The sequence below is a fragment of the Acanthochromis polyacanthus genome, chromosome 6 (assembly GCF_021347895.1).
Source record: "Acanthochromis polyacanthus isolate Apoly-LR-REF ecotype Palm Island chromosome 6, KAUST_Apoly_ChrSc, whole genome shotgun sequence".
NCBI lineage: Eukaryota > Metazoa > Chordata > Actinopteri > Pomacentridae > Acanthochromis > Acanthochromis polyacanthus.
Window position 1 is genome coordinate 23533762 of NC_067118.1, and position 15686 is coordinate 23549447.

General features: G+C 38.8%; 1 protein-coding gene across 6 annotated transcripts in view; it reads right to left on the reverse strand.

Moving 5' to 3' along the window:
* Positions 1 to 6: 6 nt before the first annotated feature.
* The window catches only part of ccdc135 (coiled-coil domain containing 135), a 74895-nt gene continuing 59215 nt past the window's right edge, over positions 7 to 15686 (reverse strand). For all 6 annotated transcript variants that reach the window (XM_051949799.1, XM_051949797.1, XM_051949798.1 and 3 more), the window contains 17 exons: positions 14893 to 15006; positions 13568 to 13706; positions 13346 to 13471; positions 12036 to 12230; positions 11734 to 11877; positions 10023 to 10241; positions 9831 to 9902; positions 9526 to 9595; positions 8407 to 8535; positions 8093 to 8221; positions 7203 to 7414; positions 5677 to 5871; positions 5444 to 5554; positions 4016 to 4108; positions 3545 to 3739; positions 474 to 613; positions 7 to 330 (listed from right to left, as the gene is read on the reverse strand). In XM_051949799.1, coding sequence (XP_051805759.1) covers positions 207 to 330; positions 474 to 613; positions 3545 to 3739; positions 4016 to 4108; positions 5444 to 5554; positions 5677 to 5871; positions 7203 to 7414; positions 8093 to 8221; positions 8407 to 8535; positions 9526 to 9595; positions 9831 to 9902; positions 10023 to 10241; positions 11734 to 11877; positions 12036 to 12230; positions 13346 to 13471; positions 13568 to 13706; positions 14893 to 15005 — 2406 coding nt within the window. In that variant the 5' untranslated portion in view covers position 15006 and the 3' untranslated portion in view covers positions 7 to 206. The remainder of the gene's footprint in view (positions 331 to 473; positions 614 to 3544; positions 3740 to 4015; positions 4109 to 5443; positions 5555 to 5676; positions 5872 to 7202; positions 7415 to 8092; positions 8222 to 8406; positions 8536 to 9525; positions 9596 to 9830; positions 9903 to 10022; positions 10242 to 11733; positions 11878 to 12035; positions 12231 to 13345; positions 13472 to 13567; positions 13707 to 14892; positions 15007 to 15686) is intronic.

The window sequence follows — 15686 nt, forward strand, 5'->3', positions numbered from 1 at the left end:
GGGGAATCCAGTTTATGAATAGAGAAACATTTTATTTATTCACTGTTGGTAAACACATCATAAACTACAATGAGACTGATTGAGGAGCACCAAATAGTTGTAGATGAGATGATTGTTTGCTGCTGGTGTTTTTTGTCCATTTAGTATGTTTTATCTTGTTTTGCATTTATGGCCTTTTTTAAAATATTCATTAGACATTTGATTGTTTAGATGTTGTGTGGTGTACTCTCATTAACAAAGCGATGGCCGCGCAGGTGAGGAGCGAGTCGAGGGTCCCGCTGTAGGTTCTGATCGAAAGCCCTGTATTTGTCATCAGCTGCTTCCTTGCATCTGGAACAAACAGACGCATGTCAGTTAACACGCATACACATCCTTCCAACAAAGAATTTGCTGTAACAGCAGCCAAGCATCGCTAAGTGAATGGATGAATGGATTTGAAAATACTGATGAAGTGTGTGTGAAGGTGTACATACTTGCTGAGCCGTTTCTGGATGGCAGATATTTGGATTGTTTTCTCATTGCAGTAGGTCTGGTAATTGTCCTTCTCTTGTTTGGTCAGTTTAAGCTGGTTCTCCTGGTACCACTGCTGTTTCACCTGCAGCCTCTGTGTTACCTAAACACACCGTTTTGGGATCATGTTAGCACGGCCATATGAATTTCCAGTGTTTTTAGGTGTTTCAGTGTTTCTTCACTCTAAGGATAAGGTTTGTGGTCTTTGGCTTAACTGATCGACTAGTTGGTTGATTTGCTCACTCATCAGGAGAGAAGCACTACATCGACAACTTTCCAGGATTAATGCATCATTTTAGGCTGCAGAAAGAACAGGAGTTCCTTAGGGTTCACTGGGAGGTCCACTTCAGTTCAAATAAACACGCTACTTCAAGATTTAGGCACAATTTCAGTCCACTCAGATTTTCTTTGTTGTACTACAGCCCTAATATGGATAAGGGACTCTCTTTTCTCCTCAGTAATTTCTTTCAAATCACTTCGAAAAACCCACTTGTATAGACTTGCTTTTATGTGAAGTTTATTTTTAGCTTTATTTAGTTTTAATGTTTTATTCTGTATTAATCCCTGTTTATCTTAGATGTTCTCTCTTGTCCTGTTTTACTTTTAGCTGCCTGGTTCTTTGGTGTGATGTCATCTCTCTATTTCTGTAATTCTCTAATTTGTTTGATTTTCGATTAACTTCAATCCTCAATGTTATTCTTTAATTTTCAAACCGTCCCATTTGCTTTACATGAGTGCTAATCTAGCTAATTATTCATTCAATTTATTATCAATTTAAATATTTATTTTCATTGATTGCTCTGACTTGGTTCCTTATGTCTTGCTTGATTGTCTGTGTTGCATGTTTTAACTGTCAAAGCAAAGCTGTTCTTAAGAGCACTATACACACGTGGACAAAATTGTTGGTACCCCTCAGTTAAAGAAGGAAAAACCCACAATTCTCACTGAAATCACTTGAAACTCACAAAAGTAACAATAAATAAAAATTTATTGAAAATTAAATAATCAAAAACAGCCATTACTTTTGAATTGTTGATTAACATAATTATTTAAAAAAAACAAACTAATGAAACAGGCCTGGACAAAAATGGTGGTACCTCTATAAAAGATTGAAAACTATTTGACCAGAGTGACATGATTAACTCAGGTGTGTCATTTAATTGACATCACAGGTGTTTCCAAACTCATAATCAGTCAGTCTGCCTATTTAAAGGGAGACAAGTAGTCACCCTGCTGTTTGGTGAAAAGGTGTGTACCACACTGAACATGGACAACAGAAAGCGAAGGAGAGAATTGTCCCAGGACATCCGAAAAAAAATTATAGACAAACATCTTAAAGGTAAAGGCTATAAGACCATCTCTAAACAGCTTGAAGTTCCTGTGACAACAGTGGCTCATATTATTCAGAAGTTCAAGACCCACGGGACAGTAGCCAACCTCCCTGGACGTGGCCGCAAGAGGAAAATTGATGACAAATTGAAGAGACGGATCGTTGGAATTGTATCCAAAGAGCCCAGAGCAACCTCCAAAGAAATTAAAGGTGAACTCCAAGGCCAAGGTACATCAGTGTCAGATCGCACCATTCGTCGTTGTTTGAGCCAAAGTGGACTTCATGGGAGACGACCAAGGAGGACACCACTGCTGAAAAAAACTCATAAAAAAGCCAGACTGGAATTTGCAAAAATGCATGTTGACAAGCCACAAAGCTTCTGGGAGAATGTCCTTTGGACAGATGAGACCAAACTGGAGCTTTTTGGTAAGGCACATCAACTCTATGTTCATAGACTCAAAAACCAAGCATACGAAGAAAAGAACACTGTCCCTACGGTGAAACATGGAGGAGGCTCAGTAATGTTTTGGGGCTGCTTTGCTGCATCTGGCACAGGGTGTCTTGAAAGTGTGCAAGGTACGATGAAATCTGAAGACTATCAAGGCATTCTGGAGAGAAATGTGCTGCCTAGTGTCAGAAAGCTTGGTCTCAGTCGCAGGTCATGGGTCTTCCAACAGGACAACGATCCAAAACACACAGCCAAAAACACCCAAGAATGGCTGAGAGAAAAGCGTTGGACTATTCTAAAGTGGCCTTCTATGAGCCCAGATCTGAATCCCATTGAACATATGTGGAAGGAGCTGAAACATGCCATTTGGAGAAGACACCCATCAAACCTGAGACAACTGGAGCTGTTTGCTCATGAGGAGTGGGCCAAAATACCTGTTGACAGCTGCAGAACGCTCACTGACAAATACAGAAATCGTTTAATTGCAGTGATTGCCTCAAAAGGTTGTGCAACAAAATATTAAGTTATGGGTACCATCATTTTTGTCCAGCCCTATTTCATTAGTTTGTTTTTTTAAATAATTATGTTAATCAACAATTCAAAAGTAATGGCTGATTTTGATTATTTAATTTTCAATCAATTTTTATTTATTGTTACTTTTGTGAGTTTCAAGTGATTTCAGTGATAATTGTGGGTTTTTCCTTCTTTAACTGAGGGGTACCAACAATTTTGTCCACGTGTGTACAAGTAAAGTTACTATTATTATTATTATTAATAATAATACCCTTTGTGTGCTTTGAAGAGAGAAAAGAATTTAAAAAAAAGCTCTCTGATGTTTTTGAGCCTACAAAAAATTCTAAACTCTGCCGCATTTAAGATAACAGATATAAGCCATAACAATACTGCATTGATTTTAGTAATAGCAGAATCCACTGCAGGCCATTTTTAGCAAAGTATGCAAGAAGACACCAACAGGGCCAGATGGCTTGCTGCTAAAAATCGCATATCACAACTCCCTGCTTCAGTGTGTCCAGTTACAGTGGAAATTGGTTCCAAATGCAGATTAACAGCCTCTTTGATTACTAGTAATTAGTACTGGCCCTAAAAAAAAATGACGATTCAACTCCGTAGAGTTGATGTATTAATGGAACTTGGAGTTGGTACCATGCTCAGAGTGCCACAGTTTAGTTTCAGAGCAGAGGAAAGGTGGAATGTGACACTGGCTATGATTCATGACAAGCAAACCTGTGCTGTACCTTTTCATAGCGTTTCTGAATGAGGTTGGCCTGCGTCACTAGTCTGTTTCTCATCTCAGCAAGACAGTCCTGGTAGATCTTTGTGGCATCCTCAGGACTCAGATCATCCCTTTTGTCAAGTTGGATCAGGAAGGGAGCCAGGACGTCCTTCTTCTGCTCTTGCAGCCACCTCTCATGCTCTGCAGCCAGATGCTCCTGCAGTCACACAAAAAAGATTTTATCCGTTTACCCCTTAAATGCAGAAGCTGGTTTTCTGCTACTATTTCATTTATACAACAGCAAATCCAAACACTAAAATCCTTGTGGATACTAGACTACTTTTCAGACTGTAACATTGACAAAAGTATGTCCTGTCATATTTTCAAATGACTCAGTGGGTTGGTGGTATGGGATCTTGACATTATGACTAACCAAGTACAATTTTCAGTGTGTGTGCATGCGTGTGTGTGTAAGTGCATTTGTGCGTCTCACCATTTTTTGTCTCTCCCTGATGGCCTGAGCAGTTACTGTCTGAAGTTCGATATTTTTCTCATCCTGCTCTCTGCAGGTCAGAATGTATTTCACCTGCTCACACAGTGAAAGAAGTATTCACATGTTAAAGTTAAGTAAAAGCAGCAGTATCACAGTTTACCATCTTAAAAGTACATAGTCCTTTATCATTGTGTTTTCTTAGTTTCCTCATTTCGTTAGTGGCTCATGAGCGAACACCTTGCGAGTGATTAACAGGAAAATTCTCAACTTGGGAATTTCGCAGACTTTCTTTTTGAATTTTAGTTTTGGACTACAGCTACAGTGACCATTTGTTATACTAAAACATCCTCTTCTTTGCTATTTTTCCAGTTGACTGACATAAAATTGCATCACAGCCAAAGCCTTTCAAGGACGGACAGTCAGCTGACCCAATCATTATTTCAGGGTTGTGTGACATCATCTGGCAAAATCAGCACAAATTAAAGCTAACAATAACAGTAGATCTGTGTTGAAATTTATCTTTTGAGTGGCTGTGCCACACACAGAGTCCATGAAGCTTCCTGCTTTGAATCTTCACAAGTGGGCAGCACTGTAATGAGCCTTTATATTGTCAAATCGCTTGATCGTGGGGTTTGTTTGGGGTTTTTTTGCCACTACATCGAGTTTCTATGTGTACTTCAAATGATGGCAGCTAGAACAGAGGTCTGAGAAGATACACAGATAGGTTGAGCCTTCAAACCTAGAAGCTGCATATAGCTACACTGGCACAGTATTGTCTAATGCAATTCCATTATGAGCGAGCCAGACACAATTACAGCCTGTTACATATTACCCTTTGTTTCACAGAAGCATTATTTCTGCACATATCAATGCAGCCGCTAAACATGGCACATTACTATAAGCAAATCAATCATAGTTGTAGCGAACAGTTACATTTCTGATAAGTCAACACGGAAGAATAAATTCAGCTATCCTCTGCCTAGTTTCAGCCTGTTGCACCTATATTCAGTGTCCTGCTCTCTGTGGTCACCTGCACTGTATTTTAAGGCAGCTGAATTCACTATATACTTGTTCTGAGTTTATAGAAACTTTCTCTGTCTACTGTCAGTCAGTTGAAGAAGTATGAAGCTGGAGAGAGCCTCAAAACAGCAGCAGAAACTCTCACAATGAGCTGAAATGAAACAAGTCCACATTGATCAATTAAATAACATGTATAACATACTTTAAACAATTGTTTGTTTTGCACTTTTCAACCACATGAGAGGTTTCTCTTTGTTTCTAAGCACAGAGAGGCCCAGCAGTATCAAGGAAAAGGACTAATGCATTAACATATACTAACATGCTGTCAAAACATAGAACAGAGAAGTTTGGGTTGCAACACTTATTTAATAATTAACTGATTATTCACGGCAGCTCTACTGTGGTTACCTCTTCCACTGACTTTCTGATTTGTCTAGTCACATCCGCCTCGTGCTCCTTCAGGGCCACCAGCATGTCATACAGAGCCAGAGTCCCCAGGGGCTTCTCAGATAAATCTACCTGAAGCACCGCCACACACACACACACAAACAACCAACAGAGGTAAACAGATGCGAATACAGATATTATTGTAGTGTACGATGACATTTTAAAGTGTGTCGCGGTGTGTTTGCTGAGTGTACCTGGAAGGTGCAGACCAAATCAGCTGAGAAGTTCTGCGTTGTCGGTACGTTGAAGGTCCTCCTTGAAGGGATAAACCTGTAATCTATTAAGTGGTAGGTCACCTCAATCTGTCTCTGTGCCACTAGGAAGATTCGGCGGGCCACATCGTTGTTGGCTGGTTTGGATTTGTTCCTGTGGAAATGCTCCACAATCCTCTGAAAGACACACACAAGGATCCTGTGAGGTTTAACAAGCCGATAAGGCAAACAAACCAACACTTCAGTACAAAATAAAGGGAAATGGACAGACGACAACATCATCTACATGCCCCTTTTAGTCACTATCAGACCTCACTCTGATTTTCAATGTCACAACAACAAAACAGAAAAGACAATGACATTTTCTGTTGTGTTATTGTGTTTTGGCTAATGTTGTTGGGTTTCACACCTCAGCATCGATGTACTACAAGAAAAAAAAAAGTCTCCTTCTCACCCATCCTTGTTTCAAAAAGTTTTGTTGTTTTCTAAAATCTTGTTGTGTTTTATTGTTGTGTTAGTTGTTTTTTTTGTTGTTGTTGTATGTTTTTTAAATGTGTTTTTTTGTTGTGTCAGACGCAATGTTGTTGCATTTCGTAAGATGTCATCGTGGTTTCCGTTTCATTGTGTTTTTTGAAATGTTGTGGTTTCTGTTTTGCTGTTTTGTTTTCTGAGCACATGCTACAAAGCAAGATTATTAGTTTAGCATGTATGTTGAGCCCAAAGTTAGCGTTTATAGTGTCATGAAGGTGGCCTCTCTTTCAACCTGCAAAGTCACCATGGTAACTGATGCTGCACAGGTTGTCATGAGAATCTACATGCATTCAATTGGTGATGGAGAAAACACATGAAAAGTTTTTATACGTAGTGCTATTTGCTGCTAAGTCAGTTTTACACTGCTGGTACTGAAGTTAATAGAGCATAAATTTAATATTGATTAGCCTGTTTGTCAAAAAATAAAGTGATTTCTACATGTTTGTCAGACCTAAATGCACGCCTTGACTATCAAGTTAAATGTATGAATTTTAGAATTCAAGACCTCTAATAGGCAGTCTTGTTAGAAAAACTACCGGCTTTGTCAAACTTTCCTCATCGTACACTCGTGTGTTCTGCCATGTTTTCTGTTTTGTTTTTCTTCCAAATGTGTTGTGTTGTTCAAAAAAAGTCCTTGTGTTTGTTTGCTTTCTTGTTTTGCGAAATGTTCTTGAGTTTTCTGCTTTGTTGTTCTGTTGTTTGTCTTTTTGTTGTGCTTATAAAATGTGTTTGGTAAAATTGATGGGTTTTCTGTTTTGGTGTCGCACAGCTGGCATTTCTGTTAATCAGATGGTAAGAAATAACAAGAAAATACATTGGTTTAAATCAAATAAGATAACACAGTCGGCCAAAAATCCTGATATTACACGAGTTAACCAATGCATTACTATTGTCAAGGACGAATGACTACCAAAACCTAAAATGACTCAGCTATCTTGAGCTTGTCATATAATTGATAGGTTGTCTCATTTACATACATTTATAGGAAGAGGTTGGTCATCTTGAAATTCTGAAAGCTGAACAGGCTGACTGAAGAAGACGTGTCGGTAATAAAGGAAGTCATTCCGGCCCTCAAACATCTCAATCATTTCATGTGGTGTCAGCCTCCTCCGCACCAGTTCATCAGAGCGAGTGTTGCTGAACTCCATCTCTTGCTCGGTGCCGGTGGTCAGGGATCTGCACCTGAGGACTGAGCAGAGCAAACACACAGTCATCTCAGACTCGTCACCGAAGACGTTTCACTGGTAAGATTAAAGATCAGTGCTTCCTGTTCACTAGGTTTCCTTCAAATCTGGTTGGGACGAGGCTCAGACGATATAACAAACAATTCATCAACAGCAATAAGAAAATTGTCTGATTGAATGTTTTGAATGCATTAAGGTGGAATCATTCTTGCATTGTTATTACTCCATCAAAGAATGCCGCAGAGGTATCGATCAGTGTACGTTTGTCCGTCTGTTCGTCCGTGCACAGTATTACTCATAAACGGACAAAGGGATTTGGATGAAATTTTCAGGGAAGGTCAGAAATGACACAAGAATCACCTCATTAGATTTTGGTAGTGGTGCAGCTTAGAGTCTGGATCCATGGAATTGTTAAAGCTTTCTGTATCATTGCAAGATAGCGGCACTGTAACTAAGACAACAATGAACACTACGCCAGCTGCCTTCTAACAATCACATGATTGCAGTCGTACTAGAAATCAACCGCTGTGGACTTATCAGGACTTATCTGTCGGAAATCATATAACGACTGAGCAGCCTTTGCTGAGTACTACGCTCTCTGAGTGCTTCTCTTGTTTATTTATTATTTAATTGTTTTTCATAGCTATGTTAACATTAAAGCAGACATACGTTCTTCTACTTACGTAAAAGGTGGAATGTTGTTTTATGTTTGAAGCGTTCTGTCGTTGAGTTGTCGTCCTTGTTGATCTCTCTCTCCTCCAGGCAGTCGTTTCTGTCTTGGTACCACTCCTTCACCATGGCGACCTTGGTGCCTTCAACAAACACACACATACAACCACAGCTTAGCTGTTTTGCACAAACAAATTCAAGCACCGCATTCAGTGCTTTGCTGGCGCTCACAATTAAAACACACAGAGGAAGGTGTTTGCCGTCTTCTCCACATGATAACAGAATAATAAAAGCTGAATTCATTTTGAAGAATTGTTCCAACACTCACAGTCCAGGTCTTTGTATGTGGTCAGTTGTGTGATGAGGCCATCGGGACTCAGACCTGGTGCAAACCTCTCCAGCTTTGCTTTCCTGTAGCGGATCACCTTCGTCCCTCCAGGGCAGCGGGTCTCCAGATCTGAAAAACAACAGAGAGCAGACAGTTTGTGGAGGTTAGACTGTAGCTGAACATCACCACTGACCTCTGTAAGCATCTTTTCACTCTGATTTCTGCACTTTCTTTAAATCACAAGCTCTATTACAAGGCAGTGGATGATAACCAGTATATCTATGTGAAATTCAAGGGAGCTTGCAAAAAAAACAAACAAACAAATAAATACATTTTTAAAATCCACATTTCTGTCAAATATATTTCATTGATCGGTCCAATCACAGTTAGCTCACTGATTCCCAACAAAGGCTACTGTCAAAGGGCGACCAGAATGATTTGCTTAACTAATTTGAAACAAAAATAATGGAAACTAGGTGGCAATAAAAGCAGAAAAGTGTAACCAGTTCGCTAAGCAATGAATAAATGGTTAAAGTCATAAGGTAAAAGGAGATATAGTCAGCTGTCATTAAGTCACTGTTATTTATACAGCACATGTTGAGCCAATGTGCTTTCCAGAAGAGAAATAGGATTCATGATTGTCAATAAAAGGAACAAGTCCCTTTCAATGGGAAGAGACCTCTGGCAGAACCAGGTTCGGGTAAAGCAGCTGTCTGCCTCATTTGATTGGCGTTAGTATAAAGGGAATTAAGAAAATGGAACATGTGGTTTTATAAAACTAATAAGTAGTTACATGAAAATAAAACAGGTACATTATGTAGCTAAATATTGGATAAAAAGTGTGTGGAAGGTCTTTTAGCGCACCACTGTTTGAACTTCTCATCTTCATGGGCTTTTATTTCTTGGATTTCTGAAAGATAGTTCTTTGCCTAAGCTGAATTTTATCTTGGCTTGAAAACTGTTAGCAAACCTTGCATTTAGGTATTGAATGTGTTGTCAGTATTTTACCCATATTTCTGTAAAACGAATGACAATACTATTACCCTGAAAAAAAGAACACGTAAAGAGTATCCATGTAATGTATAGCGTTAGTATCAGATAAATAATGCTCACATGTACCTTGTTCTGTGATATTGATGTAACTAACCCAGGATCTCGGCATCTCAAAAACTCTGGACTGTTCCTCCTCCTTAAAAACAAACAACGATCAGTTTATAATTGACTTCATTCAAGGTAATATCACATCTAACTGTGAATAAAAGTGTTAGTTATAATTTTCACTATGCATGGCTTAAATCAGTGTTTCTAAATGACAAACAAGAGGTCAATTTTACAATTTTACAATACTGTACACACACAAAAGCACACATATGAGCTACATCATATGAGCTCCTCTCTTGTTTCTTCTACACGGCAAAACTTACCTGCTTTTTGCTGGTTGCACCATACAACACTGGCTCCCAGATCTTTAAATCCTCCAGGTCAAACACCATCTCCTACACACACACGAAAAACAGAGAAGACAGGCGCACAGTATTTACCATCAGAGGTCATGTGCTGTCTCGACTGGTTATGATTCTGACAGTATATTATGTCTGGAGGTGTTGTGGACTCACCGCACAGCCGTTACTGCAGTCCTGCATGTTAACATAGTAGTTGAGGTTGTTCCACACGCTCTCAATGCCCAGGAAGTTGTCACTGTCAGTAGGGTAGCTGTTCCCAGTCAGAGGGTCAATAAAGAAGTTCTCCTGGACTCTCCGACTCCCCGCCAGCACCAGCACCCAGCAGTGCACCCGCAGTCCTCGCAGAGGGTCGGCAGGCCGCTGCTCGCTCTCCTGCTCAGGGAGGGAAAGACCTCAATGTCTCGCTTTATGCTTCACTTCTCATGTAAGGCGTGTGAGGTGATGATTCGTCAGACAACACACAGTTTCTACTGGGTTTCAGTTCGTCTACCAATGCATGCTAATACTGATTCATTATTTTAAATCGGGCTTCATATATGATCCAATCATTGTTGTTCCTGATCGTGAAACACAATCTTGCTGCAGTGTATATGAATCTACATACGACAGACTAGACCAGACTAGAGCAGATGGTGACATTTGACAGGATATACCAATTATTTGTATGGCATCTTCCACACAGTCTAGTCCAGTTCACAGCATTATGCAATTCAATAAAGACAGAAGTAGAATGAAATTAAACTCTAAAAATGTTCAATCCTGGTTACTAGAAAAGTATTGCAACAGCCTGCCATCAAAAGCAATACTATGCTCCATGTTATTAGTATCGCTACTCAGCCCTTTAAGCGACAATCAACCAGAAGCTGTAAAATTAGAAAAAATTCTAATGTTTTTAACTTTTTGATGGTCCTCAAACTAATTTGTCACAAAATAGTTCCAGAGAAAAACTGAACCAAATCTTAAGCTTTAGATTTGATATTTAACCAAAGTCTCTTTATTCTTCATGGATGCTTTAAAATTTTGACAAAAATAAAATGTTTGCTCTCACCAGATTCTGAAAAGAAAAAAAAAAAATCTGCACTCCTCAGCCCAACTAGAAAACGAACGATCAGTTCTCAGAGTTTTCAGCTAACTGTGTCCTTTGTTAGCTCAGAGCAGAAGAAGAGGTGTGTGGAATCAAATTAAAAATGTAAATCACTATGCACAGTCTTCTTCTTTTCCAGTACAAGACAGCAGGACAAACACAGTATTGCATTATTTCACTTGCAGACAACAGTAAATACAATTCCCACTGATTGTTTTACTGCTTCTGTCACATTCTTCACCTTGCACTGGCACTGTCAAAACATTTCACGTTTTCCTCTTTTTAAATAAAATAAATGAATAAAAACTCATGTTCCATCATCTATTATTCCGTCACTCATCCTGTCGTTTTAAGTTTGTGCTCTGATATTGTTTCAGTTTTGGATCGAAGTCAGAATTTTGGTGTTGTAACAACACTAGCTTACACTGTTGCCAAACAACCAGAGGACTCAAAAACTGTACATTACATAGCTACTACCAAAAAATCCTTGAAACAAACCACTTTGTTCTATATGATAAAAATCTTCTGAATAAAAACGGAATGTATTAAAATTCTGAGTTTTGCCTTTATAAAACAGAAAGTAGTGTAAAAGACAGAAGCAGAGAAGAGAGAAGGAGGTGTAATGACATGCATCAGCAGTCCTGATGTGGCAGATATCAGCTACCTTTATTTATTTAAATGTATTAAGTTCATAGAGACAGTCTATTCTCTGTCCTCTGTGTACAATAAAACTACAGCTGCTGCTGCACTGTGTTGATTTCACACTTCAGATCACATTACCTCCTCTAGTTTCTGTCTCTGAAGTAACGGAGCTTCAGCCTCCTGCTTCTTTTTCTCTTGCTGGGTCAAAAAGCGACTCTCCAGGTCCCTCAGGGGCTTCACTGCGTACTTCTTCTCAGGTTGCTGCTGCTCAGAGATCACACTCTGCACATGCAAATGAAAAGCAAGCATGCAGATTTTGAACCAGCATGTTAAACCGTGCTCTCCATCACCATCATTAAAACACCAAATAAAAGAATATTTGTTGGAGGACTGTTGTTTCAGAATTCCAGAGACTTGCAGAATCCCATGTGGTCACTTGCCTTTGCCTCAGTGTCCAGCAGGGGGCACTTCTGCAGGCTCTGATCCAGCAGACACATCTCCTTGACAGCATAGCCGCTGACACAGTAGGCGTCGTAATTGCCGCCCAGCAGCAGGCTGCACAGCAGAGTGGAGAATTCAAAACAGGTAGCCCTCTGTCTCTTTAGCACCGTGGTGGAGGAGAACATGTGCCGGGGCTGGGATGGGACACACACACAAAACGTTGCACATGTTGATTCCAGGTTTTCTCGTTTTTGTAAAATAAATAGGCGAAGAATTCAACTTTCGTTCTTTCTTTTGTATGATTACTTGAACCATAAGTGGAGCAAACTGCACAGGGAGGCTTTAGAATGTTTAACACACATTTGAGAGCATTTTACACAAGTTTTATATTACACCAGTTTTAAAATATTTTACACCACTTTTACAATGTTTTACGTGAGTTTTACAACGTTTGGTTGGAGTCTTAGAAGGTTTTACAGCAGTTTTAGAACAAGACAATTTTCACCAGTTATTTTTAAAACTAATAATATTTTTCACTACTTTTATCATGTTCCTGACACGACTTAACATGTTACACTATTTTTTGAAGATTTTTCACCAGTTTTGGAACATTTTGCAACATTTTTTTAATGGTTTACACCAGATAACACATCATTTTGTCATGTACCCGAGTAGTTTTAGCCAGTACCAAAGGAAAATCATCAAAACGAAGAAAAAAAACAGAATAAAAATAGTAATTTAAGTTTTAATCAATTTTGTTGACTTGGGCTTTATTCACTAAAATATTATAGACTTTTTTGTTCATCAAATGGTCAGAAATACGAAAAAATGCACAGTTTTCTGTCAAATAAGATAACTCAGACTTGTGCTTTTACTGCGCATGCATAGCTACTGTTACTGTTATGCATAGGTGCCTCCAAAATGCCCATTCTGAGTATAGAAAATCCCTGAATAAAACACACAGTACAGGAAACAGTAGCATTTTCAGCTTTTCAGAACGACAGTTACACATCATCTCTGAGACTTGGACTTGTGAACATCAGACTGCTCAGGCCAGTTTCAACAGCGCACATATTTGGGCAGCTTTCCAGGTACGTCACATATGTTTCTTAAAATTTGAGGTTATTAATCAAAATTACAACTTACAAATCAGAAACTGCTAGTTCCGCTATCTCTAACATGATCTATTACCACACCAGCATAAGTCACTTACTCTACCTGGATGTTAAAACGATACATATGGCATCCAAACAGCTTCTAAGATATGTGAATGAAACTATTTTCTTTGTGTTAGAGTTTCATTTCTTACCGGATCCACAGGCGGCTCCAAAAGCTCCAGGTTCAGGAAGCTGGCCACAAAGGAGGCACAGCCCTGCCAGGTCACAAGCTCATGGTGAACCATAGTTGTGGGCTTGAGTGTCGTCGACACAAATTTCTGAATGTCAGGAAATACACACAGAAAATACGGGACCGTGATGCACGCAGTGTTTAGGCTGCTTTTTGTAAATGTACTAGTTAATTATAATGTTACCTTCATGCCACATTCGTTGACGGGGCAGAGCAGCAGCGGTTTGCGGTCAGGAAATAAGTGTGAGTACTGACGCTGGAAGTTGTCAGCGATTGCCAGCAGCTGAATCTCGCTGTGAGAGTTTGTCTTGTAGGAATCAGGGCTGGTGGAGGACAGTGGGGGAAACACTGAATTATTACAGTCACCACACTTTTTACCCACCCTCTCACTAAGACATCTGCAATTTTTAACAATCAATATAACAGTGACTCAACAATTATCCAAAATGACTTCAAATTAGTCTACTAATGACTTAAAAATGATCCATAAATGACACAAAGTTTATTCAAAATGACTCCAAACTTGTCCAAAGCAGTTTAATGATGGCATGACTCAAAAGTATGCAAAAATGACTCAGATACCTATGATTATGACAAATATTTTTTTCAGCGGCAGATACTACGATTCCGTTTAATGATATCTTTAATTCCTCTCAATTCACCAAATCAATGTTTTCAATTAAATTTGAGCTGGTCAGAACAATGTCAAAAATGATCTCAAACTGAAAGTCTGCTTCCTTAAATGTAATAACAAATATCTAGAATTTGTAACCTTGCAGATTTATGTAGATATGTCAAAGACTACAGCGAAAGCGTCCCTCTTTTGAACTTTATTGTAGTCCTGCAACTGGATACATCAATCTTTTTTAGCAGCCTGAGGTCAAAGTTTCAACCACAAATCTATGATGAATGAAGCTTTTGATTGCCACAAACTCTTAGCTGATGAGCATCTCCTATTTTGCAGGATTTTCTAACGCATTATCTATCACAGCAGCTGCTACTACTTCTGCTAGCACTGTTCAAATGCTTTGCTTGACATGTTTCCAAAGCGAAGCCTCACATGAGTAGCACACCGGTTCAGACGAGGCACAATGATGTTGTCTGCAGCTATTATTTTGACCGGTCAGCACTGAATTACACATATTTCTGTCGTTTCTACTGGTCCAAGTGGTATAGATACCTGGAATAAAAATTCTGACTTGTCACAGTGTTTAAAAAAAATGACACTGTTGAAGTCTAAGTTTAATGTGAGAAACTCTGCTATTAAAGTTTATACAAAGGCTTACCATAGTTTCCAGTTGTATAAAACAGGATAATGCCTTCAGTCTGTTCTATGTCTAAAAGGATTGTTTCTGCCTTACATTCATTCAAGGACACAGAGTGATACTAGTTAACTGAAGAATAATTTAGATCATAATGTTCACATTACTTCCTCAAGTTTTGACTGTTTGACACCTCTTTGCTGCTGTATTTTCCCGTGTGTGCTTTGGATGTAAGTGTGAGGCTCACAGGTGTTGCAGCTGTGTCAGCTCTGTTCTGGCCTCCTCCTCCTCCTCCTTCCTCTGCTGGATCTCTTCATTTCTGGTTCTCTCCTCACCACCTGATTCCAGTGCAGCTGCCATCCTTTACACAAGAAATAACTGTAAGTACATGCACATGTTTACACACACACAGAAAAAACAGTCAGAAACACAGATGTTGTCAGTCAAGTTTGTAAAGCTGTTTCAGATAATTCCTCTCTTGTACAGGCATGACATAAAGGCTCTAAAGATATTTAAGATCATTCACATATCATCACTACTCACAAGAACGGTTCTAGAGGAATTTAGTTCATACAAGGAAACAGAAAAATGCTTACTGAGAACAGAATATAAGCAGAGGGAAAAAAGACAAAAAAAATGGAATTAGAGAATCGCAATTCAGACATTAATATATTAAAGAAGGATTTTTTTTAACATATTCTGCTGCTAAATTATTTCAGGGACCAGTAACTGGTAAAGTTTGGTAATCGTGGAAATTGTGCTAATATATAGCTTTAGCGAAATTGGTCAATCATTCTATGATTGTGATATAATTTCATGCTCTACGTAGTATACGTGGAAGACTGCTTGGCTACATACAGTAATTACATCTTAAGTAAGGAAAGATAATTCATTTTATTTTAAGTTGAGTCCTATAAATTTTGCCATTATTTTGATTCTGGATACATTTAGAATATTTCAGTTAATTCAGACCAATATTTTTCATTTTGGGCCAATTTTGTGTCATTACAGGCAGATTTTGATTAATAGTGGACATTTTAT